The sequence below is a fragment of the Hippocampus zosterae genome, chromosome 17, assembly GCF_025434085.1.
Source record: "Hippocampus zosterae strain Florida chromosome 17, ASM2543408v3, whole genome shotgun sequence".
In the NCBI taxonomy this organism is placed as follows: Eukaryota; Metazoa; Chordata; class Actinopteri; order Syngnathiformes; family Syngnathidae; genus Hippocampus; species Hippocampus zosterae.
The window spans coordinates 253,394-280,466 of NC_067467.1; the positions used below are offsets into that span (position 1 = coordinate 253,394).

At 55.5% G+C, this 27,073-nt stretch overlaps 4 protein-coding genes across 8 annotated transcripts; 2 read left to right on the forward strand and 2 right to left on the reverse strand.

The window, feature by feature from the left end:
- The first annotated feature begins 23 nt into the window (after nt 1-23).
- On the forward strand, nt 24-7,398 carry LOC127590469 (medium-chain acyl-CoA ligase ACSF2, mitochondrial-like). Its single transcript, XM_052050023.1, has 16 exons — nt 24-275; nt 3,968-4,169; nt 4,506-4,634; nt 4,884-4,937; nt 5,021-5,139; nt 5,260-5,422; nt 5,500-5,595; nt 5,665-5,816; nt 5,891-5,982; nt 6,065-6,141; nt 6,206-6,313; nt 6,389-6,540; nt 6,682-6,823; nt 6,905-7,015; nt 7,097-7,165; nt 7,260-7,398. Exons 1-16 carry the CDS (start codon nt 175-177, stop codon nt 7,308-7,310), a joined length of 1,818 nt encoding a protein of 605 aa, XP_051905983.1. The 5' UTR covers nt 24-174; the 3' UTR covers nt 7,311-7,398.
- LOC127590470 (nuclear distribution protein nudE-like 1-B) lies at nt 7,391-11,300 on the reverse strand. Its single transcript, XM_052050024.1, has 9 exons — nt 11,155-11,300; nt 10,173-10,269; nt 9,893-10,046; nt 9,654-9,802; nt 9,146-9,282; nt 8,895-9,053; nt 8,687-8,778; nt 8,468-8,616; nt 7,391-8,379 (listed from the first exon to the last, which is right to left on the reverse strand). Exons 2-9 carry the CDS (start codon nt 10,256-10,258, stop codon nt 8,298-8,300), a joined length of 1,008 nt encoding a protein of 335 aa, XP_051905984.1. The 5' UTR covers nt 10,259-10,269; nt 11,155-11,300; the 3' UTR covers nt 7,391-8,297.
- A 373-nt stretch (nt 11,301-11,673) lies between these two features.
- LOC127590472 (RING finger protein 222) lies at nt 11,674-13,545 on the forward strand. The gene has a single exon (XM_052050025.1). It carries the CDS (start codon nt 11,674-11,676, stop codon nt 12,301-12,303), a length of 630 nt encoding a protein of 209 aa, XP_051905985.1. The 3' UTR covers nt 12,304-13,545.
- Nucleotides 13,546-13,704: 159 nt separating this feature from the next.
- On the reverse strand, nt 13,705-24,352 carry LOC127590467 (rho GTPase-activating protein 44-like). Of its 5 annotated transcripts, none has more exons than XM_052050017.1 (22): nt 23,787-24,352; nt 21,115-21,154; nt 20,922-21,041; nt 20,668-20,744; nt 20,382-20,493; nt 20,228-20,304; nt 19,990-20,104; nt 19,846-19,914; nt 19,684-19,765; nt 19,362-19,489; nt 19,158-19,269; nt 18,772-18,853; nt 18,482-18,562; nt 18,257-18,370; nt 18,088-18,179; nt 17,814-18,000; nt 17,421-17,438; nt 17,140-17,310; nt 15,911-16,405; nt 15,232-15,359; nt 14,773-15,177; nt 13,705-14,571 (listed from the first exon to the last, which is right to left on the reverse strand). In XM_052050017.1, the coding sequence occupies exons 1-22, from the start codon at nt 23,837-23,839 to the stop codon at nt 14,444-14,446; spliced, it is 2,886 nt and encodes a 961-aa protein (XP_051905977.1). In that variant the 5' UTR covers nt 23,840-24,352; the 3' UTR covers nt 13,705-14,443. The 5 variants fall into 5 exon arrangements, with proteins under 5 accessions (XP_051905977.1, XP_051905979.1, XP_051905978.1 ...); XM_052050019.1 differs by having other exon boundaries at nt 15,262-15,359; nt 23,787-24,351; XM_052050018.1 differs by lacking the exon at nt 17,421-17,438.
- Nucleotides 24,353-27,073: the final 2,721 nt, after the last annotated feature.

Genomic DNA, 27,073 nt, shown 5'->3' on the forward strand with positions numbered 1-27,073 from the left:
GATCTGAGGTCAATTCGCTCGTTGCGTTAGTGGTTAAAGATTACACACGCACGCACACACACACATTGATGCACTGCGGTTCCAGTGTTGACCAAGGGCGCACTCGGCGTTTGCCTGGCGCGGAGACGTCTCTCTCGCTCTCTGTGTTGTCTTTTTGTGGCTTCGCCGGGAAGAATGTCCTCACTCCTTTGTTTGTGGCGGCGTCGTGCTACGTGTTGCACTGTTCCGCGTGGACTTGAATGCAGCGCGGCGTGGAGCTGGCTCCACCCGAGTCGGTAAGTTGCCCCGACAAAACCCGTAAAAGTGACATGGGCCTGGTCTTCTTTTTTCCGGCTTTGAAATGCTCACACAAAGCCTCGTTGAAAATCCATTTGAAACTCAAACCAAAGCGTAAAACCTGACTTTGTAGGCTAACGTTAGTTGAAACCCCCAGTAGTGTCAAACATACGGCGCGCAAGGTTTGATCAGACCTGCAGGATCATTTAAAAGTGAAAAAATGCATAAAAGACGCGGAATGAATATTTTTAATAAGGTGCAATGCATGGAATATCCGCTAGGGGGCACACTGTTTTGATCAGAGGAAAAACAACATGGTTTTGAAAGAAGACAACAGCAGAACCAGTTTGTCACTGAGACAGACTCAACACAGCAGACGCTATAGAGGAAATGTGAATACATTATTCTTTACACATATTATACCATGTAAAAAATGACCATGTATAGTAAGGCGTTTTGAGCCGAAAAAAACGACCATGGCGTAAGGCGTTTTTGGCTGAAAAAAACCATGTATAGTAAGGCGTTTTGAGACGAAAAAAACGACCATGTATAGTAAGGCGTTTTTGGCCGAAAAAAACGACCATGTATAGTAAGGCGTTTTAGGCCGAAAAAAACAACCAAGTATAGTAAGGCGTTTTGAGACGAAAAAAACAACCATGTATAGTAAGGCGTTTTTAGCTAAAAAAATGACCATGTATAGTAAGGCGTTTTGAGCCGAAAAAAAATGACCATGTATAGTAAGGCGTTTTTAGCCGAAAAAACGACCATGTATAGTAAAGCGTTTTTATACGAAAAAAAACGACCATGTATAGTAAGGCGTTTTTGGCCGAAAAAAACGACCATGTATAGTAAGGCGTTTTAGGCCGAAAAAAACAACCAAGTATAGTAAGGCGTTTTGAGACGAAAAAAACAACCATATATAGTAAGGCGTTTTTAGCTAAAAAAATGACCATGTATAGTAAGGCGTTTTGAGCCGAAAAAAAATGACCATGTATAGTAAGGCGTTTTTAGCCGAAAAAACGACCATGTATAGTAAGGCGTTTTTATACGAAAAAAAACGACCATGTATAGTAAGGCGTTTTTGGCCGAAAAAAACGACCATGTATAGTAAGGCGTTTTAGGCCGAAAAAAACAACCAAGTATAGTAAGGCGTTTTGAGACGAAAAAAAACAACCATGTATAGTAAGGCGTTTTTAGCTAAAAAAATGACCATGTATAGTAAGGCGTTTTGAGCCGAAAAAAAATGACCATGTATAGTAAGGCGTTTTTAGCCGAAAAAACGACCATGTATAGTAAGGCGTTTTTGGCCGAAAAAAACGACCATGTATATATAGTAAGGCGTTTTTAGACGAAAAAAACAACCATCTATAGTAAGGCGTTTTTAGCCGAAAAAACGACCATGTATAGTAAGGCGTTTTTGGCCGAAAAAAACGACCATGTATAGTAAGGCGTTTTGAGATGAAAAAAAACGACCATGTATAGTAAGGCGTTTTTTGGACGAAAAAAACGACCATGTATAGTAAGGCGTTTTTGGACGAAAAAAACAACCATGTATAGTAAGGCGTTTTGAGATGAAAAAAAACGACCATGTATAGTAAGGCGTTTTGAGCCGAAAAAAACGACCATGTATAGTAAGGCGTTTTTAGACGAAAAAAACAACCATGTATAGTAAGGCGTTTTTAGCCGAAAAAACGACCATGTATAGTAAGGCGTTTTTGGCCGAAAAAAACGACCATGTATAGTAAGGCGTTTTTGGCCGAAAAAAACGACCATGTATAGTAAGGCGTTTTTAGACGAAAAAAACAACCATCTATAGTAAGGCGTTTTGAGCCGAAAAAAAATGACCATGTATAGTAAGGCGTTTTTAGCCGAAAAAACGACCATGTATAGTAAGGCGTTTTTATACGAAAAAAAACGACCATGTATAGTAAGGCGTTTTTGGCCGAAAAAAACGACCATGTATAGTAAGGCGTTTTAGGCCGAAAAAAACAACCAAGTATAGTAAGGCGTTTTGAGACGAAAAAAAACAACCATGTATAGTAAGGCGTTTTTAGCTAAAAAAATGACCATGTATAGTAAGGCGTTTTGAGCCGAAAAAAAATGACCATGTATAGTAAGGCGTTTTTAGCCGAAAAAACGACCATGTATAGTAAGGCGTTTTTGGCCGAAAAAAACGACCATGTATAGTAAGGCGTTTTTAGACGAAAAAAACAACCATCTATAGTAAGGCGTTTTTAGCCGAAAAAACGACCATGTATAGTAAGGCGTTTTTGGCCGAAAAAAACGACCATGTATAGTAAGGCGTTTTGAGATGAAAAAAAACGACCATGTATAGTAAGGCGTTTTTTGGACGAAAAAAACGACCATGTATAGTAAGGCGTTTTTGGACGAAAAAAACAACCATGTATAGTAAGGCGTTTTGAGATGAAAAAAAACGACCATGTATAGTAAGGCGTTTTGAGCCGAAAAAAACGACCATGTATAGTAAGGCGTTTTTAGACGAAAAAAACAACCATGTATAGTAAGGCGTTTTTAGCCGAAAAAACGACCATGTATAGTAAGGCGTTTTTGGCCGAAAAAAACGACCATGTATAGTAAGGCGTTTTTGGCCGAAAAAAACGACCATGTATAGTAAGGCGTTTTTAGACGAAAAAAACAACCATCTATAGTAAGGCGTTTTTAGCCGAACAAACGACCATGTATAGTAAGGCGTTTTTGGCCGAAAAAAACGACCATGTATAGTAAGGCGTTTTTTGGACGAAAAAAACGACCATGTATAGTAAGGCGTTTTTGGACGAAAAAAACAACCATCTATAGTAAGGCGTTTTTAGCCGAAAAAACGACCATGTATAGTAAGGCGTTTTTGGCCGAAAAAAACGACCATGTATCGTAAGGCGTTTTTAGACGAAAAAAACGACCATGTATAGTAAGGCGTTTTTAAATGAAAAAAACGACCATGTATAGTAAGGCATTTTTGGCCGAAAAAATGACCATGTATAGTAAGGCATTTTTAGATGAAAAAAATGACCATGCATAGTAAGGCGTTTTTTTTCATCTGAAAACACCTTACGATACATGGTCATTTTTTTCATCTAAAAATGCCTTACTATACATGGTCGTTTTTTTCATTTAAAAACGCCTTACTATACATGGTCGTTTTTTTCGTCAAAAAAAAGCCTTACTATACATGGTCGTTTTTTTCGTCTCAAAACGCCTTACTATACATGGTTGTTTTTTCCCTGCTAAAAACGCCATACAAAACAAAGGGAAGACACAAGACAAAGGGTTTAATTTTTAATGGTCCGGTCCACTTGACATCTACCGAGGCCGTATGTGGCCCCCCATGTGAACTGAGTTGTGACACCCCTGCACCAACCCTAATTTGAAACACCAACTTCAGTTTAAAATCCAACAGTGAAATTCAAACCCAAGCATAAAAACGGATTTGAAAATGCAAACCCAAAGCCTAATTAAAAACCCTAACCTGTAAATGTGGTCCTCACACCCGCCGCTCCCCCCCCAAAAAAGTGCCAATTTGGTTTTCATGAGCAAGATTATGGAATGGCTTGTGAGCCGCCCCGGCTTCAAAGAACACTTGCGAGCGCGCGCTCGCTATCATCCGAGCCCCCTCCACCGCGCGAATGAGGTCCGAAGGCACTGATCGCCGCTGGCCTTTGTCTGCCGCGCGCAGGGGGCTGCACGTGGACCATCCTCCGCGTCGACCGCCTCCGGGCGGCGGCATCAGCTACGTGCACGGCGCGTCGGCCGTCTCGCTGCTCTCCGCCACCATCGGCCAGAGCCTGGACGCCGCCGCCCGACGTTGGCCGCAGCGCGAAGCCGTCGTCTTCCTGCAGGACGGCGTCCGCAAAACCTTCCAACATCTTCAGCGGGACGTACGTCTGCGACGGCTTTTCGGTTTCTTTTTTAGCGTCACGCTGCCGGCCGCCTCCTGAAATGACATCGTACACAAATCTCAGAATTCGGTTCCATTTTTTCTGCTTTCTGGGAAAAAATGAAGTAGGCTATTGTTTTCGGGGAATTATTTGCCTACGTGATCATCCAAAATAAGGAAAAGGTTCCTTCAATATGTATGGAGAATTCTAAAAAAACAAAAAAGAGTTTCTAAGCTGCTTTGGATCAAGTCTGTGATTTTGACGGTGTTGGGATCTTTGCCCCCCCCCCCCCCCCCCCCCCCACTTCGTTTTGCGACTCTTGCTTTCGGTGCGCAGGTGGAGCAGGTGGCGGCGGGGCTCCTGGCTCTGGGCCTGCAGCCGGGTGACCGTCTGGGCCTCTGGGGACCCAACACGTACGAATGGATCCTCTTCCAATTCGCCTCGGCCAAGGCGGGAATCGTTCAGGTCAGCCTCGTCGGATGCGGGACTTTGAACCGCTCGCGCTCGTTAGCCCTGCCAAGGAGGTGATCATTGCAAGACTGCTGGAAATGATTGCCATCGCCCGGTTTCACATTAACGGACAAGAAACCGGGATTGTCAACAAAACGGCAACGATCCAAATGCGTTTGATTGGGCAGAGCGAGAAAAAAAACAAACAAACAGTCGCACGACCGATGGAATTGGTGACCCATGTGACATGCGGTCCCCCGGCAGGTGTCCTTAAACCCGGCCTATCAGCTCAAGGAAGCGGAGTTCACGCTCAGAAAGGTCTGTGGCTTTCCACGTTGATGTTCTACACGTCGAAAATGGAATCGCAAAGAATGCGGCTGGCGTTGTGCTTGCCATCGCAGGTGCAGTGTAAAGCGCTGGTCTGTCCCAGCAGCTTTAAAACGCAAAAGTTCTGCGAGATGCTGCGGGAGCTCTGCCCGGAGATGGACGCGTCGCCGCCCGGTGCCATCCGCAGCGCCAGGTAGCCCGAGGACGACAAAAGGATCAATTGTGGGACGATTCCATATATACTCCGATGGAGGTTGCAGAAAAAGCCGCTCCACTGATTGAGGAGCGCGACTAAGCGGCCACCTCCCTTCAGGTTGCCAGACCTGCGCACGGTGATCGTGACGGACAAGCGGGAGGCGGGCACGCTGCACGTGGACGACGTTTTCCAAGCGGCCGAGAGTCGTCACCGGCGCCGGCTCAGCGAACTGGACGCAAAGCTGTCGTGCGACGACGCCATCAACATTCAGTTCACCTCTGTGAGCTCGGCCGGGGTCGGCTTCGGGGGAGGGGGGGGGGCCTCGGGTGCTGACCCGTGCGCGCGCTTTGCTTTCAGGGCACCACCGGCAACCCCAAGGGGGTGACGCTGTCCCACCACAACGTGGTGAATAACGGCTACTTGGTGGGGCTCCGGGCCGGCTACGACTGGAGGGTACGTGCCCGTCGTTCATCCGCGCCAGCGAAAAGTCACGCCGGCGCCAACCGGCCGTCTCGCCATCAGCCGCGGGTGCGGGTGTGCATGCCGGTGCCCTTGTACCACTGCTTCGGTTCGGTGGTGGGAGGCATGTGCATGGCCGTGCACGGCATCACGCTGGTCTTTCCCTCCACCGCCTACGACTGCCAAGCCAACCTGGACGCCATTCACCGGGAAAGGTACACGACCGTTTGTCTTCTTCTGGGGGGGTACGAATACAGTAGCGTTACACAAAACCCTTCTATCACGGAAGGTGCAATTTTGTCTACGGCACTCCCACCATGTTCACTGACCTGCTGGGCCTGCCGCATCTGGAAAAGTACGATTTGTCCTCCATGGAAGGCGGTGAGTGGACCCCCGGCGCGATTTCCAGCGCGTTCAATCCGGACGTGACAAAGTGGTGCGCGTGCGCGCGCTTGGGCTTCAGGCATCATGGCGGCGTCGCCGTGCGCCCCGGAGCTGGTGGCCAACGTACGGGCCAAGCTGAACATGAAGGAAATCATGGTGGGTCACCTTTCCTTTTGGGGGCACGGCCGCGCACTCCCGTCACGCCGACGATCTCTCGCAGATCGGCTACGGCACCACCGAGAACAGCCCCGTCACCTTCTTGGGTTTCCCGCTGGACGACGACGAGCTCAAGCTGCGCACGGTGGGCTGCGTCCTGCCCCACGTGGAGGTAGGGCGGCTCCCGGGATCCCGCCTTTCCGGGCCTTTCAAATCCCGACGGGCGTTTTCGGCCGCGTCGTCGCAGGCCAAGGTGGTGGACGTGGACACGGGCGAGACGGTCCCGCTGGGGGCCGCGGGGGAGCTGCTGATCCGGGGAAGCTGCGTGATGCACGGCTACTGGGACGAGCCCGACAAGACCCGGCAGGTGCTGGGCCCGGACCGCTGGTACAGGACCGGGTGAGCGACGTCGCCCGTTTGATTCTTTTGCGTACCACTAGAGGGAGCGCGTGTGCTCCCGGGGAACCAATTCCACATTTGGTCCTCCTCGTCGTCGTTGTCGCTCTCCTGCCTCGGCCAACGTGTTGTTTGCGCTCGCAGCGACGTGGCCAGCCTCAACGCGCTGGGCTACTGCTCCATCGAGGGCCGCATCAAGGACATGATCATCCGAGGGGGGGAGAACATCTACCCGGCGGAGATCGAGAAGTTTCTCTACACCAATGACAAAGTGCACGAGGTGCAGGTACCAAGGGCAAAACGCAAACGGGCGGGCGAGCCACCGGGGGCAGCCTTCGGCAATTCAACTGTCAACGTCGTCTCCGAGGTGGTGGGAGTGAAGGACGAGCGCCTGGGGGAGCAGGTGTGCGCTTGCATCAGGCTGAAGGAAGGACAAACGTGCACGGCGGAGGAGATCAGAACCTTCTGCAAAGGCCAGGTGAGGGCGCGGACGCCCGGCGGGCATGGACGTTTCGGCCTCCCCCTCAACTTGACCGAACGGTTCTTTTCCCCCTCTTAGATTTCCCACTTCAAAATCCCCCACTACGTGGTGTTTGTGGACTCCTACCCCATGACGGCCTCCAGGAAGGTAAGACCCCCGGATGACCTTCCTGACCCGCAGAGCTCTATTTGGGGCGGCGGTTAAAATGGCTCCCACGACACCGGCTGCTCTTTCCTTCTAGGTCAAGAAGAACGTATTAAAGGTGGACATGGAGAAGCACTTGGGCCTGTAGCTCGGAACCTCGCGCGTGGGACGACGAATCCCAAGAAGCCACCGCTGCGAGTCAAGTCAAGCGCACAAAAGGCGCGTGGAGTCGCTTGTGTCAATCTCAATTTATTCCCCAAAAAGTTCACATCATCCTGCAGCGGCTTACACGCGTGCCATACACACAATAAATAAATGGATGAAAAACAAAAAGGAGGGGCGGAGCTGAATGAGGATGGCGTGCGGCCAAAGCGTCTCCGGCAGCGCGCTTCGGTCACGGACGGTGGCGGGAAATGAACATCGGCGGCCGGGCCACTTTGACCGGCCGCCTCCTCGCCGGCGGGCCGCCGCATTGACAATTTACAAAGTGGAGCGAGGTGATGGCGCCACGCCTCTTTCTTAGTTTCATCGCCAATATGCTCGTGTTGGATTTAAAGGGCCACTGCGCCGATCGACGCCAGCGTGTCAAAGTGGCGGACATTTTCTCTCTCTCACACACACGCAAATAAAAAAAAGACACACTTGACATGCATGCAGCTGGACCGCACTTTGGCTAGCAAGCTCGGAACGATCAACATTCACTTCAGTCCCAAGTGTGGAGGTGGGCGTGGCAAGGCCCCGCCCGCCTCGACGTACGACGGAATACTGCATTGTTGGAAAGCTTCCGCTGAGATAAGTTAAGGTGAAGGCGTCCCTTTTCCTTCAGTGGAATACATTCCGAAGGAGGGGACCGAGTCGCGGAACTGTGCAAATCACACGGGGGAAGTAGCGCGGTCCAAAGGGACCATTTGTCATTGCGGGGGGTGGGGGGCCGTGTACCGCCACCCCCCCCCAAAAAATACGTAACACACGCGGGCATTCGGACAAAGCGCGGCGCCACACGGATGGGACACAAAGTCCCCAAAAAGAAAGACAACCCCCCCCCCCAAAAAGACAGTTTGAGGCACGTCCTGTCGTCAAGTCTCTTGTGCAAACACACACGCATCCGACGCCACCGTCTTGCGTCCTCCGAGTGTCACACGCTCAGGGGCAGCAGGCCCGGGGGGGACGCGGTTCTGGAGGTCGGGGGCCCCCGGTCCAGTCCGTTGACGGTGCCGCTGTCACACGGCATGGCAAAATCATTGACAAATTCGCTTTTGTGTGTGTGCTTGCGTGTGTGTTGGGGGGGGGGGGGGCACTGCTCACCCTTTGTCAAAGTAGGTGGTGTGCAGGGCGTGCGAAAACTTGGGGGCGTTGCCATTGACGAGCGCGCCGTTGTCCGCCAGCGCGAGGCTCTTCTTGGCCGCCTGGTTTTTGGCGAAGCTCCTGCAGGCGGCCAGTTTGGACTCCAAAGCCTGACCAGAGAGAAAAAACGTTTGCCGCCGTTCGTGAGCGCCAAGCGCACCGACGGCGGGGAGGACCCACCCCGACTTTCCGAAGCAGATCGCCGACGATGTTGAGAGCGGAGATTCTGGCCGAGGGCGTGAGGGACGAGCTGCCGCAGCCGTTGGGCAAAGCTGGCGACGACAACAACATTTTGAACGCAGCCCCCACCCGCAAAACAACAAACAGGATTTCCATAATAACACTTGAGTATTGGAGGCACACAAAGCCGCGAAAGCCGGGCACTGACCTCTGGGACCGAGCGAGGGTCGCTCGGCGCTTTGGCCCACCGGCGTGGCCGGCAGCGACAGCGAGGCCGGCGCGGCCGAGTCCGGCTCCGAGGTGGGCGAGCTGGGCGCCGACCTCCTGTCCGTCGTCCTATCGCGCACCGCCAGTTCCTGTCGCAGGTCTGAAAAGGAGGGGGGGGGGCACCGGCAAATCCAGTCACGCACACTTTGCCAGTTGGGGTTTTTTTTGGGGGGGAAGGGGGGGCGTCCGTACCTCGCGCTTCGTCTTTGAGTCGCTGCACCGACACCAAGAGGGATTCCTTCTCGTCCAGCTCGCTCTCCAGGAAGGCGTTTCTCTCGATGGCCTGGTTTAAGCGGCCCTCAAAGTCCTCCAGGGACACGATGGTTGCCCTGAAAAGCCCCAAAATTTTTTTTAAAAAATTAAAAATCAATCAATCAAGAATTAGCCAATCAATAACAATGGCTGCCATTTCAAATGCGTCATTTGTTCGCCTAATCCGCATTCAATGAAATCTCAACGTGACTTTTCCTCCATGGAGTCTTGGCCCTTGGAAAGTCGGCAAAGGCCCGAACCGAGGCCGCCGGCCTCAAACGTGTCCTTTTCCACAAGGATGCAAATTTGACGGCCGGGAAAAAGAACGAGCAAGTCAACGCTTTCAATGGCCACACGTTGGCGCCAAAGCTCCACCTCTGGAGGCAAACGCCAGGTTCATTCACCACTGCGAAATCGGTCGCAAGCGAGTCGGGGGGGGGTCGGGCACCTCTTGGCTCTTTCGAGGTCGTCGTTGGCCTGCTCCAGCTTGCGCACCGATTTGTGGAGCTGCTCCTTGACGCTGCGCGTCCGGCCCAGGTCGTCCTCCAGCACGGAGATCTGCTGGTAGCTCTGGGCGTGCTGCTTCTCCAGCTTCTCCTGGACAGACAAGCCGCGCGGCGGCGAGTTGGCGTCTCTCGCCAGGAATCCAGGCGCGGGGGGACTGGACTTTGTCCCCCGGAGGTTTACCTTGAGGTTGTCCGCCTCGCTCTTGAGCCGCTCGTTCTCGCTCTGCAGGTCGCGCAGGCGCCGTTCGGCCTGGCCCAGCTGCGCCTCCAGCTCGGCCTCCAGCTCTTGGCTGCCCTCCTGGAACTCCTGCAGCTCCTCCCGGGCCTCGCGGCAGCTGCACGCAAACGCACGCGCGTACGCTCATCATCGCGTGACACGCGACGCGAGGGCCGCCGACGGCCAATGAAATCATTTTCGTCATTGGCCCGAAAAGGGAGGACGCGCCTGAAGCGACGCCTACCTTTGCTGATACTTCAGGGCTTGGGACTTCCAGTAGTCCACTTCTTCATCCTTTGTGGAGAACTTGGGAATCATCTCTGCGTCCATGTCAGGACTTCCTGAAAGGGAAACGTTAGCGTCAAGGTGGCGACTTGTCGGCGAGCCCCTCGGCAGCCCGGGGCGGTCTCGCGCTCGGCGGACGGACTGGACCCCAATCGGACCGGAAAAGGATCCTTTGTTGCCTTTCCAAACACGCGACAAAACAATGTGATGCGAATGACTCGGGCAAGAGAAAATCCGACACCGACCGGAATGATTTGAGAAAGCTTGAGTTTTGTTTTGCCAAAAAACATCTGCAACTCCATCTATCAGGCGTTGCTTTCTCTGGGGAGGCGTGTTGAACCCTCCCGCAAATGTGGTCTTTTTAAACTCCTGACATTGTTTACACTACGTTCGTTATAAAGGGAATGGTGTTGAGAGGGAGAAGCGACATGTCGAGTGTCAAGCACTCACTGTAACCGAGGCGCTGTCCGCCAGTTGACATTTCGATCCCATTTCAACATTGCAACGCAGCCGGCACGCGACGTCTCCGTTTAGCCCGAAAGGCCACCGTCGGGGACGTTCGTAAACGTCCGCGTCAGCATTTCCAAAGCAACCAGTTTGGAGCGAACGAAGACAAAATACGGGCCCTTTTCCCCCCACAATAAGCTAGCCAAACCGCGGTGGGCTCGAAGCGCCGCACGCTACGAAACGCCCCGAATGTCAATTCGGGGAACGGAGAAGGCAAACGGCTGCTAAATGCTTGTCGAATATTCCCGGCTCGTTCTATCCAAAGGCCGCTCACCAAAACGCGCTGGTCACCCCCGGCCTGGCGAGCTTCCAAGCAACGCCGGTTCGCTCGACTTTTCCTCGCTCGCCGCTTGTGTTTCGGAAATTGCCAACGCGTCTCCCGGAAGTGACGTAGCCCGGACGTGGGCGCGCGTGCTGTGACGTTCGATACCTACGTCACCATCACGTCAGCGTCGCGATGACAATCCGGAGCCGCGCCCTAACACCGCATAACACCGCCAGACGGCGCTCGACTCCAATTTGTGACCCCCGCTCACAAAACAACGTGACGGTTTCAGGAGACAAAACAACAGAATGCAAATCGTGGCCATTTTTCATCACACCGCGGCGCCATTTCTTCAACGTTAAACGTCCCGTCAAAGTCTGTACACGTCAGACAGTGCCAATCCCCAATTCCCCTTCTCATTTAAGAGCGAAGTCCCAAATCGAAATCAACGTCTTCTTCCATCTCGAGGCACCACCGCGGTTGAACGGCCCTTTTATTATTGATAGGATAAATTCGCTGGCGGTTCACCCCGCCCCGCCCCGGGCCACAGGTGGTAGGCCCTGTTCTGCAAGAGTCGTCCCCGCCCAGTGGGGAGCGAGGAACGCGGAGGAGCAGGTGAGGTGGTAAGACGCACAAACGCGGTTCCTGTACCTGCATCGACTCACCCATGTCCTGACTTCAATTTTCCATGTCACTCGACAAAGATGACGAGCCCCCGGGGGACGCGCGCGAGTGCCCGGTGTGCTACGAGAGCCCGCGCGGGACGGAGAGAACGCTGAGCTGCGGGCACGCCTTCTGCCACGACTGCCTGGTCAAGTTGCTGCTCAGCGTCCAGGTCGAAGGTCAAACGCGGCACACCCTGGCCTGTCCCGTGTGCAGACACCTCACCTTCATCAAGAAGCGGCAGAGCGAGCCGCCGGCCTGGGCGGAGGGCCGGGGGGAGCCCGAGGAGGACCCCGAAAGAGGAGGGCAGACTTTGGAGGTGCCCGCGGGCACGCCGCTCACCCGGCTGGACGAGGACGGCGCCGCCGCCGCCCCCGCTTCCTTCTCCGGGCGGCTCCGGCGCTTCTTCTGCGGGGACGGCGAGGGCCTCCTTTGGCCGAGTCCGTGCAGCAGCTCGGAGGTCTTTGTCATCGGCGCTCGGGGGAGACCCATGACGGAGGACGACGCCTTCGGCGCGGCGCCGACGGCGGTGCGGCCGCCGAGAAGGCGCCGGCGCCGGCCGTGCAGCACGGCTCGCTGCCTCGCCGTGCTGCTCTCGGCCTTTACCACCATGGCACTGGTGGCCGCCGTTCTGCCATGGATCCTATTGGCCTAGTTGGGAGTTGGTGGACCACGACGTGCCGTATGTGAACAGCTGCAGACAAACCGCTACTTCGGCGGGAGTGCACAAACTTGTGTCCTGCAACAACAACAACAAAAAGAGGCAGGTCAAAGCAGAGCTTCCAAAATGCTCATCGTACACGACGCAAATGGGAAAAGGGGAACACCGTGTTCCCAAAGAGACGACTTTTTACGTTTGATCATTTGGCACGGCGTGATATCGGGCACGATTTGAGATTTACGGACAGAGCTTTGTGCGCGGCAAACGCAAAGATTGAGTGGCCCGAACGGCTGACGTGACTCGGACATGGCTCACCAGGACGATGTTTTGTTTGATCGCACGCCGCCGAGATGGAAGCGCTCAACTTTTCCTGGTGTGTCGTCACCAGGCCGCCAGGCCAGTCTTGCAGGTCACCCAGGATTCCACGTATTCTTTTGTGCCTCATTTAAACCAGCGCGTCCCCCCCCCCAACCTTTTTTTGTATCACGGACCAGTTGAGACAAGTTGCTGCGCTGTTCGTGGACCGGCAACCGTTTTTTTTCTCCATTGCTTTGAAATGACCCGTTTTAAAGCACCACGGCTGACAACAAAGACGACGAGAGAGTCAGTCAACATTTTATTCACCTTCATTCCTTTCAAGCAGTGTTCTTTGACTGCACAACAAATGTGAAGGAAAATAAAATAACACCGAGAAGGACTAAGAAATGGACCAATCAGGAAGAAAGAATGCAAACCTAATAGGACTGAAGTTATGCTCCTAATACGTAAGGCGTTAGCACCGTGGCTACTTGCAAAGGGGATACGTTTCCTGCTTCTTTCATTTATTGACTTCAACTTGCAAAGCAACGAGTTTGCAGCCTGTTACGTGAATGGAGGCGCAGGAGGCAGCATAGCGTTACAGTAATACTGTTTGTCTAATGTTCATACGTGCCAGCAAGTCGCCACTTGCAATGTCGCCATTTGATCGGCACAACGACCTCAAGATTAATGCCGTGACATGCATCACTCAATAAATAAATAAATACAATCCAAAATATACAAGCGGCGTTGATGAAAAGGTCCTCTTTGCTGTTCAAACTCGGATGCTACGCTCCGGCCAAACGGAATGGGGCGAAGGTGACAAATATTCCTCATTGCTGACACCTGCAGGTGGTTCGCTGCAACTGCCTTTGGTGGGGAAAAACTGTAATTGCACTTCAGACATTATCACTCCCAAAAAAAAAGAAAGAAAGAAAGGCAACCTTAAGTCTCACTTCCTATCCGCCTCGCAGTGAACAACGACGCAACAGCACGGGGGCGGGGGGGGGGGGGGGTGTCAGTGTGCACATTTTTTAAACTTTGCCCTTTCAAAGATGAGACAATTTTTTTGGGGAGCACATTTTCAAAACACAACTGATTGTAGCATAAGTAGGTCATCAATAAATAAGGGCGTCCCTTTTGTTGCACCTGGGACAAAAATAAAGCTCACTTGGTCTACGCGCGAGCGACAAATATGTGCACATATATCCAGCTAACGGAGCTCCGTTCCTCTCCAATATATCTGTGTCGTCATTTTGTTGTCGCGTCGTCATCGTATTTACATGCGGGGGACGGAGCCACAAGCACTTGAAGATAAAAGGCGGTGCGGAGTCGTCTCCCCCAAATAAATGGCCACATTTGGGGGTCCAGCGCCTTGTTGATACTCCCCCAATTTTCCGCTCACATTCTACTCATAATGCGCTGGTTCAAAAAGGGAGTCTGTGGTACCGATAATGTGTCCAAACTACGACGACAAACTACTTCCTCAAATGGGGGCCTCGGCTCAAATCGACGCCTCCCGAGAAAATGAATCGGCCACTACTTGAGGAAATCAACCTGATGCGCATCAAAGATGAGCCCCCACGGCAAATTCATCACATTCACGTCACGCTCAATGCAAGCAAAATCCTCAGCATACAACGAAATGGCGTCGAAGGCAAAGCAAAAAGAGGCATCGACAGAGCACGGCGAGAGCACTCTTCAACAAAGCAAAAAAGAAGGAGCGCGCTGGAATCCGCATTTCCCTCCCCAAGGCGTGGCTTTGTCCCGAGTTTTTTTCAAATTGAAATGGATGAGGCCAAGCGGCGCGTTTTCCCCCTCGGGCCTTCGGCGGCGATCATAGAACGGTCGCCAGGCGCTCCTCCTCGGTGGCGGGCGGGGACCTCCTGCAGGGGGCGCCGCTGAACTCGTCGATGAGGCTGTCCAGATTGACGTTGATGGAGGGGATCTCGTAGCTGAAGATGTCTAATGAACGAGAGGATGGCCATGAAGTGTAGAAAATGGGACACGGCGGAAATATTATTTGGGGCAGAAGATTGGAACTCCAAGCGGGCAACGTAAGCGTCGGCCTCGCTCCGAGTGTCACGCTCCGGACCGCGAGCCTACACTCAGCCGCCGCCGTCTCCGTTGGACTCGGTTGCGGCGCCACCCGTGTCCGATGTTTACCTGTTGACGTGCTCTCCCCCGGCGACAGTCCATCCGCGAGGCCCTGCTCCGGCGGCGGGGGCGGGGGCGGAGGCGGGGGCGGCGGGGCCTGGCCGGCGAACCCGACGGGGATGCTGGGCGGCTGCGGCGGGGGCAGGCTGGGTCTCTGCCTGGGCTTGGGGGCGGGCCGCGCTTTGCCGAGCGTCCCCGTCAGCGAGGGCGGGGACGAAAGGGAGCGGGGCGCCGCCGGAGGGGTCCGAGCCGGGGACGAAGGGGGCAGCGACTGGCCCGGGCTGCCGCAGAGCAATCCGTAAGGGGAGGGGGTGCCGGGCGGGGTGGGCGACAGGCTGACCGGCGACGGCTGACCCGCGGAGCCCGACTGGCAGTACGGCACCTTGGGAGGCACGGGGGCCAACTTTTTGCAACCTGCCAGCACAAATCACACGCCGTCAATTCCCGAGACAAAGAGCCGAAGAGGACCTTTGCGCTCCGCGGGGCGGGGGCACTGACCGCTGCTCGGCGGACTGTGGTTAGGGGGCGCCGTCGGACCGGCCGCTTGGACGCCCTTGTAGCCGACGACGGGGGACAGCTCGTTCCCCTTCGGCGAGCTAGCAAAAGCACAAAGGCGCAGAGTTCACCGATTTCTTTTCTGGCCAAGGCTTTGCAAAACAATGAACGGAGCCATCCGACAAAGGACCCGACATTCGCTTCTTCCAGAACACGGGCAAAGGCGGGCAGAAGGGGGCGTAGCCGGGGGACACCCTGAACCGCTCGCCAGCCCGTCGCGGGGCACGCCGAGACCAACAACCATCCGTGCTCACACTCACACCCGAGGACAATTTCCGGTGCTCCAGTCATGATTTTGGAATGCGGGAAGCAACCCGCATGCAACACACAACCCCCCCTTAGCCGGCGCGCTAAGCGGTCGAGCGCCGGGCCGCACGCAGCTCAGCGCAACGCTTTTAAAATCACTTTTGTGGCTTTTCTGCTCAAAATATCTGTCGAGGAAATTCTCGTTTTATGGCTCGAGCGGCCCAAGCTCGAAACCGACCCCCCCCCCCTCCCACAGAAAGGGGGCGAGGAAAACGGCAGAAAGAAAAGCCAGCAGGCGGGCGAGGCGAGAGGGCGGCGCTCGCCCTCGGGGGTGCGTCATATTTACCTAGTCAGCCGGGGGAGTCCTCTCTCTCTGGCGCAGGGACAGGTGGCCCACGGGAGGGGCGGGGGCGCGCAGGAAGGGAGGCTAGGGGGGTTGCCCGGCGACGGCTCGTGGCGGGCGAGCACCGGGGGGGCTTTGACGTAGAGCGCCGATGCGTTAGTGTCGGGCGGGGGGACCCGCGAACCGTCGCCGGGCGGGCTGTGCTTGGGGAAGTGCAGGCAGCTGGGCTTGGGGTTGGAATTGATGTCGAGCGACGAGGACGACGAGGAAGAGGAGGAGGACGGCGGCGGCGGCGGGGGGGGCGGCGCTGGCGGGGTGAAGCCCGACCAGCGCTGCGGCGGGGGCGAGGCCGGGGGCTGCGACTCGGGGCCGGGGGCCACCGGACGAGCGCAGGGAGGGGGCTTGGGGTAGAAGTGGTGCTGGTGGTGGGAGGCGGCGGGGTAGGGGGGCGGCGGGTGGGCGTGGGAGGCCTCCGGCCGATTGGGCGACGCGTCTGAGCTGCGGATATTAAGACAATAGACAGCACAAAACAACTCAACGGGGAGAAGAACTGGCGCCAGAGGAGGACAAGCTGTGCGGATGATCGGGGAGAGCGGGGGGGGGGGGGGGGGGGGGGGGTGGGTGTGATTGCTTAGCTGCTCCAAAAGCTAAAAAAGAAAAAAAAAGAGAAAAAGAAGGCTTGCTGGTGGGCAATGCGGCTGGTGCAACACAGTCAGCGGATGAGGGCTGGCGCCAAAAAAATCATCTCATCAAGATTCTTTTTTTTTCCAGATGCCATCCTCTTCCCTTATATTCTTTTACAGACGCAACCCCCCCCCCAAAAAAACAAGCATATTTATGAATTATGGCGCAACAAATGGCAACCTTTGCTATTTGAAAATTGCATTCAACTCCATTGCAATGTCCACTCTGATTACTTGCACACCCTGATTGCAAATGCGCACGCACACACACACACAAGCGCAAAGGAAGTGCAACAGAAAGAGGCTGGCAAAGCCGTCAAGCGTGAGTCGGCGCCCCCTTGTGTCCGCACGCCGCTCTAAGCTGCGAGAAGGGCGACACTTTGGCAAAAGCCGCTGGTGCCCCCGAAGCCACGTGACCCGCTCCACGGACACCAGCTGAAAGAGTCGCGGGCGCCATCATGAGGGGAGGGTGACCGATCACGCGATACCGTATTTCCGGACAAAAGGGGCGGAGTCGCCGTGAAAGCAAAGCCATCTCAGGCGTCTTACCCGATCCTTTCCGCAGGGGGCGGTGTGGCGGCCGGCGAGGGGGCAAAGTCTCCGGCCGGCTCGGTGGTGGCGAGCGAGTCGGCGCCCGCAGGGGTGGAGCAGGTCTTGCGGGCCGGCGCGGACGATCCCTTGCGCGACACCCACGAAGTATCCATGACTCGCACGCCCATGCTGGAGGCGCACACACGTGCCAAAGAAGCATGAGCTGCGGTGTCGAGCCACAAAGTGGAAATGAGCATGTGGGAAAGAGGCCGGGGTGGGGGGAGGCCATCATACACTACCTTTGGATTTTCCTAATGCTGCATTCGTAAGGGGGGGTCACGGGGGGGAGGGGGAAAGAAGGGCACATGATGTCAGAAACTCGCTTCAACGTACACGCTGCTCTACGGCATGCTCGGGACACGCAAATGAAAGGGCCCTCGCGACTGTCACGGCAGCTTCTGATGAGAGTGCAGTGACGGGGGGGGGGGGGGGGTGTCAATGGGAGAAATTTTTGAGGAGCGAACGGGGCCGGGTCGCCATGGAGACAGTGTCATTCATTCCTGGATAGCAACCGGATGGGGAGGGGGAGTGGCTACCGCAGGAAATGGGGTGACGGAAAGCAAGACGGTGTCAAGAGCACACCTGTGGGGAGGGGGGGGGGGGAACCAAGCGCGCGGGGGCGTCATCCTTACCCGTCCTTCTTGTAGAATTCCAGCATCATGTTGTCGGTGGCAACGCTGAGGGGGCGTCGGCTCTGGTCGTGGTGCGGCTGCTTGCGTTCCGACCGCTCCATGTCGGGGGACGGCATCGAGCTGTAGTTGCAGTTGTGGTTGGCGTGGACGGGGCTGCCGTAACTGCCGCTGACGTTGAAGTCCATCTCTGATTTCATAGGGATGGGGGGGGGGGGGGGGTTGCTGTCATTATTCTTCCAAATGTGATGGCCGCCTGGAGAATGGCGCCACTCACCTCCAGGGAAGAACCAATCGGCGTGCTGGATGATGGGCTCGATGATGCCGACGATCTGCAGCGACAGCGTGGTCATCATCTCCGTCACGTCCCTGCAAAGACGGGGCGGGGCCACACGCTCGCAACGCCCGCCGTCGATGAGAAGGCGCCCGTGGCTGTGGATACGTACGGCTCGGCGTGCGTCCACAGCAAGTTGGGGCCCAGGACGATGGCCATGTTGCCCGGCGTCATCTTGTTGGCGTCCTGGTACTCGCTCAGTTTGGACAAGAATTTCACCACATATCTGTCATGGTCTCACACACACGCGCATCTTCAACCTTTTGTTTGCCGCTCACAGTTCGGCAAAGCAAATGCCCGCAAATAAACCCCCCCAAACAAAAAGGAAGTGACTGACCTAAAGTTGTTGAAGTTATCCGTGGGCAGTTTCTCACACGCTGCCATCAACGCTCGGAGCCTCTTGTCCATATCTTGAATGCTGAGGAAAAAACGGAAGGATCACCGGCGGTGTCAAATTCGGGAAAACGAGGGCGACAGATTCCGGCAAGCCAATTGATTAGGTACACCCGCCCCATCAGCCGCTATTCCTTTGGCTCCTTCACCTTTGGGGTGTCCGAAGGCATCGTAGGGCAAGCGAGGGCGGCTCGAAACAGGCGTACCTAACAAAGCGGCCGACGAGAGACTCACTTGGAGGCCTGGATCCACTCGTCGTAAAGCTCGGCGCTCATCAGCGGCTCGGGGAGTTCGCGCAGGTACGATTTGAGAGCGCCTGCGGGCGGGAGACGCGCTTCGTTGAATTCTTTTTCAAGGCACGTGCAATCGTTGGACGGTTCAAAACGGGAGGCCGCCGAAATGAACGCAAACGGAATCAAAAGCCTTCCGCGGCGTTTCCGATTGAACGAAGGGAACTGCTCCAAAATGTAAAGCACATAAGAGAAGAAAAACGTACGAAGTGCTGCCTCCATGAATGAAAAAAAAAAACGAAAAACCAACAAAACGGTGTTGCCATCACGTCTCCTTTAAACGAAGGCGCCGTCGTCGCCACGGAAGCCATCTTGGTTGTCGGCGTTAACCTGCGATGGCGTGCGGGTCGGACGAGTACTCCTGCACGTCGAGAACGCCGCAGTCCAGGGAGGCTTTCAGCTTCTTCAGCTTGGAGGCCGACGGAGCCACTCGGAAGAGGCCCTGCGCGCACGCGCACAAATGTTGCAATACGACATCACAAATCCAACTCAAAGAAGAAAGGCAGCCGAGGCGTGACGGCGGACGCGATCTACCTCCTCCCGCATGCCGCACTCCAGCAGCACGGTGACGCAGGCTTCGATGGGGAAGGCGATCTCCCGCCCGCTGACGTTCAGGTGCTCCCTCAGAGACTTGCCAAACGACGGCTTCTCCGCCCACGCCTCTGCAAGGCAGCCCCGCGTCCCAACTTCAGCTGATCGACAAACGCGCAAGCTTTCTCATTCAACATTTGCGGGGCCGTTTGTGAGGAAGGGCGAAGAAAAGCCGGGCGCCACTCGACGGGCCGCGGGCGGCAAGTCGTCGGGCAGATGGACGTCTCCCGGCCGAATCAAAGAGATGTCGGCGGGCCTCACTGACCTTGGTGCGCCTTCATTTGGGGCAGGATGGCGTTGAGAATCTCCAGCGACTTCCTGTGATGTTCGGCTTGCGTCTCGATGAGCTGCGGGAGGAAGGACGCGGCGGGATGACTTTGACGGCACGCGCGTCAAGAAGTTCCCGCCGCAGTGGCGGCGTACTTACGGTCTGGAAGTAATTGGCGTAGTCCATTTCTTTGGCCACAAAGCCGTACATGTCGGCCGAGAGCTGATCCTGAAACGAGAGCGGCCGCCAAGGGCCCGTTTGAAGGCGCCCCGGCTAAGACGCGGGACGCCCGGCGAGTCTCACCCTGCAGATCTCCATCCGAGTGGCCGCCTCCTCCATCTCCTCTCGGAGCGACTCGGACTTGGCGCCGGGCTGGAGGGCGCCGGGGTGGCCGGACGACTTGGACGACTGCTGGAATCTGCGGGCGTTCCCGAGGATTAGTCGCGCCTCGGACTTTTTGGCCGGCGACCGACACGGCTACCAAACGGCGCCGAATTGGCTTCCGCCGAGCGCCGTGGCACCGATGAAGTTTCATCTTCACCTTGCTCGCGACGAGTCCATGTCCAAGACCAGTTTGGCCAAGTGCTTTCTTTGTTTCTGGATGTTGGGGATGTCCACCTGAGAAGCGGGAAGACCGGCTCAGTAGAACGCCCTCGACATGCGGCCGGCGGGCGCGTTCGGCGGCGTCCCGGCACCTCGGCGAGCGCGTACAGCGGCTCCACCACGTCTCGCTCGATCCGCAACTCAAAGTCCACCAGCTCCCGGGCCAACTTCTCCTCCGTCTCGCCGCACGTCTTCAGCATCATCCTGGTTGGACACATCCGAAGGCGTTGTGAGGACATGTTGGGCAAAATTGTCAACGTTGTTCGTCATGAAGTGCTGCAACCATGAGTGAAAATACAACAGAATCTTGTTTCTGGAGCCCCCCCCCCCTGATTTCAAGTCGACAAAGTTGAGAGAGAGGAATGCGAGCGCACGTACCCCAAGAGCGAGTCATCTCCCAACAAGGCGGCTCCCTCCAGCAGGCTTTGGGCCAGGATGCTGAGTGGCAGCTTTTTCTGCCACGACAGAGACACAAACACGTCATCGAGAGAGGCGGACGCACCTGCGGGGGCGCCCGTCGCAGGTCATCGTTGGGGTTTACACTTTCTCACGCAAAAAAGAAAAGCTCTGGTGCCACTAAAGTGAGCTCCGCGCGTATTTGGGTCCGGAATAGAAGCAGATGTTTTCCTCACAGGTGGCGACTTGACGGATTTCTTCTCCACGTCGAGCCCCTGCTGACCCTGCAGGCAGGCCGTCAGCCTCTTGTGGGTGCCGTGCGTCACTTGTTTGACCAGGTCCAGACGCTTCTCCACCTGCGACGCGCACACGCTTGGAAGGCGCACGCACGCATGCACGCGCGGCAAGCTGACGAGGTACGATTCTTACCTGCAAGAGGTCTTCGCTGAACACCTCGGTTTTTTCAGCCCTGAAGACAAGAAAGCGAGACGTTAAACCGCGTGAGAAATGGCTCTCCGAGCTGCTCCGCTGATCGCAGATACCCGCTGCCTCAGAGACTTGATTTTTCTTTTTAGAGTTTCTTTTGGGTCTTTGTTCTTCATGCAGTGTTTGCTTGTTTGTTATTGCGTGAATGGTTTTGGCTCGGCGCGCAGCACTTAGCTCGCAGCTGTGCTCGTTTGAAAGCGCTCGAGAAATACGGCCGAGTTGAGTTGAGTTTCTGAGTACGTAACTGGCACGTCTCTGGGGGAAAAAAAGTGGCCCAAAAGTGGCTCTCGAAAGCTCGTGCGGGTCCAACTCCAAATTTCGTGCCTCTGCCCGTGGCCGGCCCGCTTTGAAGAGTGCAGGAAACAGACGAGAGCAGATTGCCGCGACAAAGAGACGCAGACCAAAATAAACCCTGCAAATTGGGCACACTGCTTTGGGGAGAGGGGGGGGGCTTTGCTTTCTGGCATTTTGCACACTTGATTAAGTGTCATATCAGCCATGGCGACAGAAATCGTGTCAACGAATGGCATTTGGGAGAACAAATGATTGGGATTTAGCTTGGAAATGCACGTGAGCGTTTGCGATGGTGTTTCCACTTCCCACGCGCGAGGACGTCGCGATTGCCCCGAGGGAAACGGCCCGAGTGTTGGCTGGGTCACGACGACAAAAGCAAGTGCGTTTGTCTCCCCCCTGTGGAGATGACGAGAATGTCCCGGGGGCAAAGCAAACATGTGGGAGAGGCGCCACCGGTGGCGTGTGTGTGTATGCTTGTGATTATCGCTGACCATCTGCCGCTTTGCCGCCGTTCGGCTACCTGAGGCTCTTGCTGATCTGAGGCCCCCCCCCCTCCCTTCTCCAGCCACTCATTGATGAAGGCAAAGATGTTTGTCTGGATTAGTGTCTTCAAATCTGTTGAAAAGTGCACTGAGCGGCTTGAGCGGCGGATCAACGGAGCGCCAAGCCAATGAATCGGGCTAATATTTACACCCGGAGTAAGCCGCCCTCCACCGGCCGCCTGCGACCTTTTGAGAAGAGGAAGAGCCACGAGAGAACATTTGAAGGCCTTCCACTTTCTCCCGTGCTTACCTTCACCCATCCCAACTAAAGATCGGGTGGGCCACCAGCCAGTCGCAGGACACGCAGACAAAGCAGCATTCACAACACCAGAGAGATGCTATGAGCATCGTACGAGGCTAACTTCATCGGAATTGAGGCTGTCCATGTAGGTCAGCGCTTGCCAGAACGCGTCGCCCGGCGAAGAAGGCCGCGAGGAGGGCAGCGGAGCGGAACGACGGCCTCAGGCCTCGGCAGGATCCCGCGCGGCCCGCGGCGTGAGATCCGGGGCCAAAAAGACACACGGAGCGAGAGATGCTTGCCTGGGCTTCTAGCTGAGCGGGGATGGGGGGGGCAAAAAAACAGTAAAAGCCACTTTACTGTACGTGTCCAGCAAAAGTAGGTCAGCGTTCCACGCTGGCGTAATGGAGCTCTCGAGATGCGAGACGGTGGCGGCAAACTCGGCTCGCTTCCAAAGCGGCTGCCGTTCGGGGGGGCCTTAGTCAAGCGCACTTTCGAGTCGTTTCTTGGCAACGCGAGTCGGAGATTGTTGGCAAACTAAAGACAAAAACAAAAAGAGACGCGGCCTCCGAGAGGCACTGGCAGCGTGACGGGGCGCTCGCGGATGTGACGCGCTTGCGTACGGAGCAAGAGGCCAGCGAGGACGGTTTACATAACGGCATCTTGCGGATGCTATTAAAAGAGCGCAGGGTGCACGCGCTGCACCGTCCGAGAGCGTCCAAGCAAAAGGAAACCTCAGCGAGTGGGGTGGGGAGGGGGGGGGGGCATTACATTTGTCTCTTGCTGTTTGTAAAACAAACCGGAAAAGGTGTCAGTCCTGAAAAAGAATTGGAAAAAAACAATTGACAAGACCTGATATCCGCCGATTCAATCGGCCGGTTGATTGATGCATACGCTGGCGTCACTTTGTCAACCACGCCCCTTCAAGGCACACATGCAACAGCGCACACGGGAGGGATCCACTTGTCTCTTTTACCAGCATGACACACACTTGACCTCTTATGCGTGAGTAACAAATCATCATAAGAATCAAAAGTAGGGGCCAGGCAAACAGCAAGGATGGGGGGGGGGGGGGGATCAGCAAGGGCTCGAATGCCGAAGTGCATTGAAACCAAATCGGAAAGGTGAGAGGTTTTTGCGCCGCGGCTACCTGCACTTCGGTGACAAACGCGACCTTCAGGAAAGCTGACGTCCCCAGGCACGCACGCCGGTCGCGAGGGCGTGAGGGGAGTGGCGGGGGCGGTTCCCCTCCAAACAGCTGACTGCGCCACCAAAACGGTCGGCGCGTCGGATGCGGCCAGCTTTTCCGCGGGCAGGCCGCGTGGGGGGCGACGCGCCTCCCACACGCGCGCTGCCTATGCGGTAGCGCCTTCTCTCCCTCGCTTCCCTCTCGCGCCCGCGCGCCCACGCGCCACGACGACCTTCGCGCTTGGACGAAGGCGCCGATGCGAATGAGGCGTGATGAAACGGCAAGTTGGGAGCGGGCGGGGGGGGGGGGGGGGGCGCTGCGGAACGGCGCGAGCGAGCCGCGCGCTTCTTACCTTCCCACCGTTTGGTTGGCAAGCTGCCTCATCCGATTGAACTGCTTCTTCATCTTGAACGGAGCCGCGATCAGCGCCGAGCGGCCCGCATCGCTGCGACGGAACGACGTCGCTTCAAAGAAGACGGATAGAAGGAACCCACGCAAAGGCAAAAGCTGCCACCACAAAAAAAACGCGAGCCGTTCTCAAGAGGCGCGGCGACGACCCAAATCCGAGCGTCTCGGTTTTACGCTCCCCGTCGCCTCCTGCGCCCGCCCCCGAAAACGCGCGCTGCGCGGTTCCATGCTGGCCCGTAAAGCACCGCGGGGGTGAGTCGAGCTCACGCGCCGCCTGGCCGCAAAAGGATGCCGTGCCGGAGCTGCTTGCTCTCTCTCTCTCTCTCTCTCGCACGCGCGCGCACACGCGCACACACGCAAAGGCATGCAGAAAGAGAAAGCAAGCAGGAGCGGCTGCGCGCCAATGCATTGTGGGAGATGGAGTCTGGCCCACATCCCGGCAAACTTTTACGCTCAAGGCACCGCGTTACTTGTAAATGGCCCCCACACAACAACCTCAACAGATGAGGCTGCCATTTCGGCTCCAGCACCCCCGCGACCCTCCTGAGGATAAAACGGATGACAAAACGGGCAGATATGTGCAGATATGTGCGGAGACGCTCTTTGGGCTCGATTTTGAGACGGCCGTTTAGAAAGCAAATATTGCCACCTAGCGTATTTCGTGCGTCACTGCAAGCGCATTAAACACGACCGCTCCAAATGGGATTCGGGACAACACTGAAAATGACAGCTCAACTCGGTCGCGTGTTCAAGCGTCGCCGTGCCAGTCGGCGTTTGCCTGCGTTGAGCGCAACTGTCCACAAGAGAGCGCTGTTGTCTCGGCGGAACTCAACTTTTTCAAGCCACTGCGCCGGACGACGTGATGATGAAGACGGGCTCGTTTTCGATGGATTTTGTCCTCCTTTCCTTGCGGTGACTTACAAGTTGGTCACGAAACGTTGCATGGCTGACTTTTGTCCTAAGGAACATTCTTTACATTAAATTTCGCAAGTGGACATTTGAATAGGCACAATATTGCAGCGGGCTATTTTTGATGACATGACAAAAATTTGGGTTGTGCTTTGAGGGGAGTCTGCAATGGTTTCAATGTAGTATTTTAACGGGGAAAGATGATCGGAGTGCAGTGACGGAATGAATGAAACGTACAACTACGACGAACGAAATCCAACGCAGCTCTGCTTGGTGTTCAGCTTGAACGCTCGCGTTCACGATATCTAAACGCACATGCACGTGTATACGCACACACGAACATACATATTTCATTCCGTTCCTGTTGAAAATTGACTTCATTTTCAACAGGAACGGAAAGCACGTCGCGTCCCTGATGATGGCTTCCCGTTTCCACGACAGCCGGTCTAATAAATGTGTCCGCCCTCATGTGGTGATGTCATCCAAACCTAGTTCCATATTTTCTCAGTGCATGCATTGATTTGTGGCACGCCGGCAGGCTCCAGAGTATGCGCGCCGAGTGTTCCGCACCATCAGGTGCAGCACGCGGGCGTGGGCGTCCCTGCCAAGAAGCGCAAAATCACCTGAAAAGGAGATTTGGCTTTTTTTCATCGCCATTGACTAACCACAAAGGCCACTTGACTGAGGGGGGGGCAGCTTTTCCAGGTGTGCATCAGCTCTGCGTTTAGCGCCTTAAACGGCCACGTTGAGAGCCATTATTTGACTGCCATTTGATGTACGTCATGTGGCCAAGACCTGTAATGTCAGAGGTCCGCGTTTCCATCGGGCAAACAACTGTCAACAGATCAATTGGTGAACGGCGCACCCCAAAACGGCGGGGGTCGACTGTAACGCCTAGCGTCTCCTTTTACGAGTACATTCCCGCATGCCGCCAAGTCTTGCGGCTAATTGTTATTTCAGAGGCCGAGCCCAAAGCAATAATCATCCTCTCATCCCGATGACTCGGCAGCGGAGGAATGCAGGAAGCGTCCGGCGAGTGGAGATGACTGAGCGACCTCGCTTCCCTCAACCCGGCGCTGAACGGCAGCCTGTCATTTGACCAAAGGTGCCTCTTATCGCGTTGGTCTTCTCGCGCCCCGCTCGTAAAACCAGCTTGACTTCACTTCTGCCAGTCAGGCGCAATCCTTACTGGCAGGATATGAAGCCATTTTGGGAGGGAAATTATTATTTTTTTTTGGGGGGGGGGGCGGCTAGTTTGACTTCAGTTCAGTTTCCAGTTGCATCCTGCCAGACCGAGGCCGCGGTGAGAGACGAGGCCCGGGGCACCGGGACCACACAGGCCCTCGCCGAGGCTCGACGGCAGACAAGACCCTCGGCCAAGATCATTCCCAAAAGTTGTACGCGAAGCGGATCAGAGTTTCAGGCAAGGTCATAAACGAACATGAAAATAGGGCGAGCCACTTGAAGGTAATTTCAAAAGCGCTTAGGCCAATCAAATTACATGTCACAGCTCCTATTGGACTAAATGGATTTGTGCCTTTCGAGTGCCTCATCTGGATTAGCGCGGCCACTTTGGGGAAGGAAGGGGGAGGAGAGCGGCCGCGGCCACCGTCGGCATCTTCGGCTGCCGCCCCCGCGGAAGCCATCAAAAAGTCTCATCGGCGCGAGCGCCGTTTGTCGCTCACCTGGGTTTTCTGCCAGATTTGGGCAGGGAGCCGAGCCGCATTGCGCGCGCGAGCCCCGCAACCTGCCGCCGGCTTGCCCGCCTTCGTGTCCAGAAGGACAGCCAGCGAGGGATCACAAAAGCGTTTCTGCGGGATCAAGAGAGGAAATCCTCTCAGGCTGCGCGCGGCTTCTCCCCAAACAGAGGATAGACGGGGAATTTATAGCCATTTGGAATCGGCCTCAGCCGCAGCTAAAGACCTTAAGGGAGTCCGAGCGGCGGCTTGATCCGCGTCTTGGCCGGCCCCGCGACCCGGCCGTAACGGGTCTGTCGCAGACCCGCTTTGGGTGCCGCTGATCTGGTTTGGATTCCTTTGCTCCTTCTCTGGGATGAGATGAGCTCATCCACTCCAGCCCAATGAGAGCCGCTTAACATCTTTGACGTCGGCATTCGCAACGGTGAAAACCACAGCAGCCAAATGAGTCGACAGCATTGTATGTAGTAAAAAAAAAAAATATTTTAAAAGGGGCCAAGTGACCAAGAGCCGCCCATTGAAGAGGACGACAGACAAGCACACAAATACAGAATGGAAACACTCCCAAGGAGCATGGAGCAGACCCAAACACTCAAGTCAGCAAGTAGTCAAAGTAGCGCTTCAC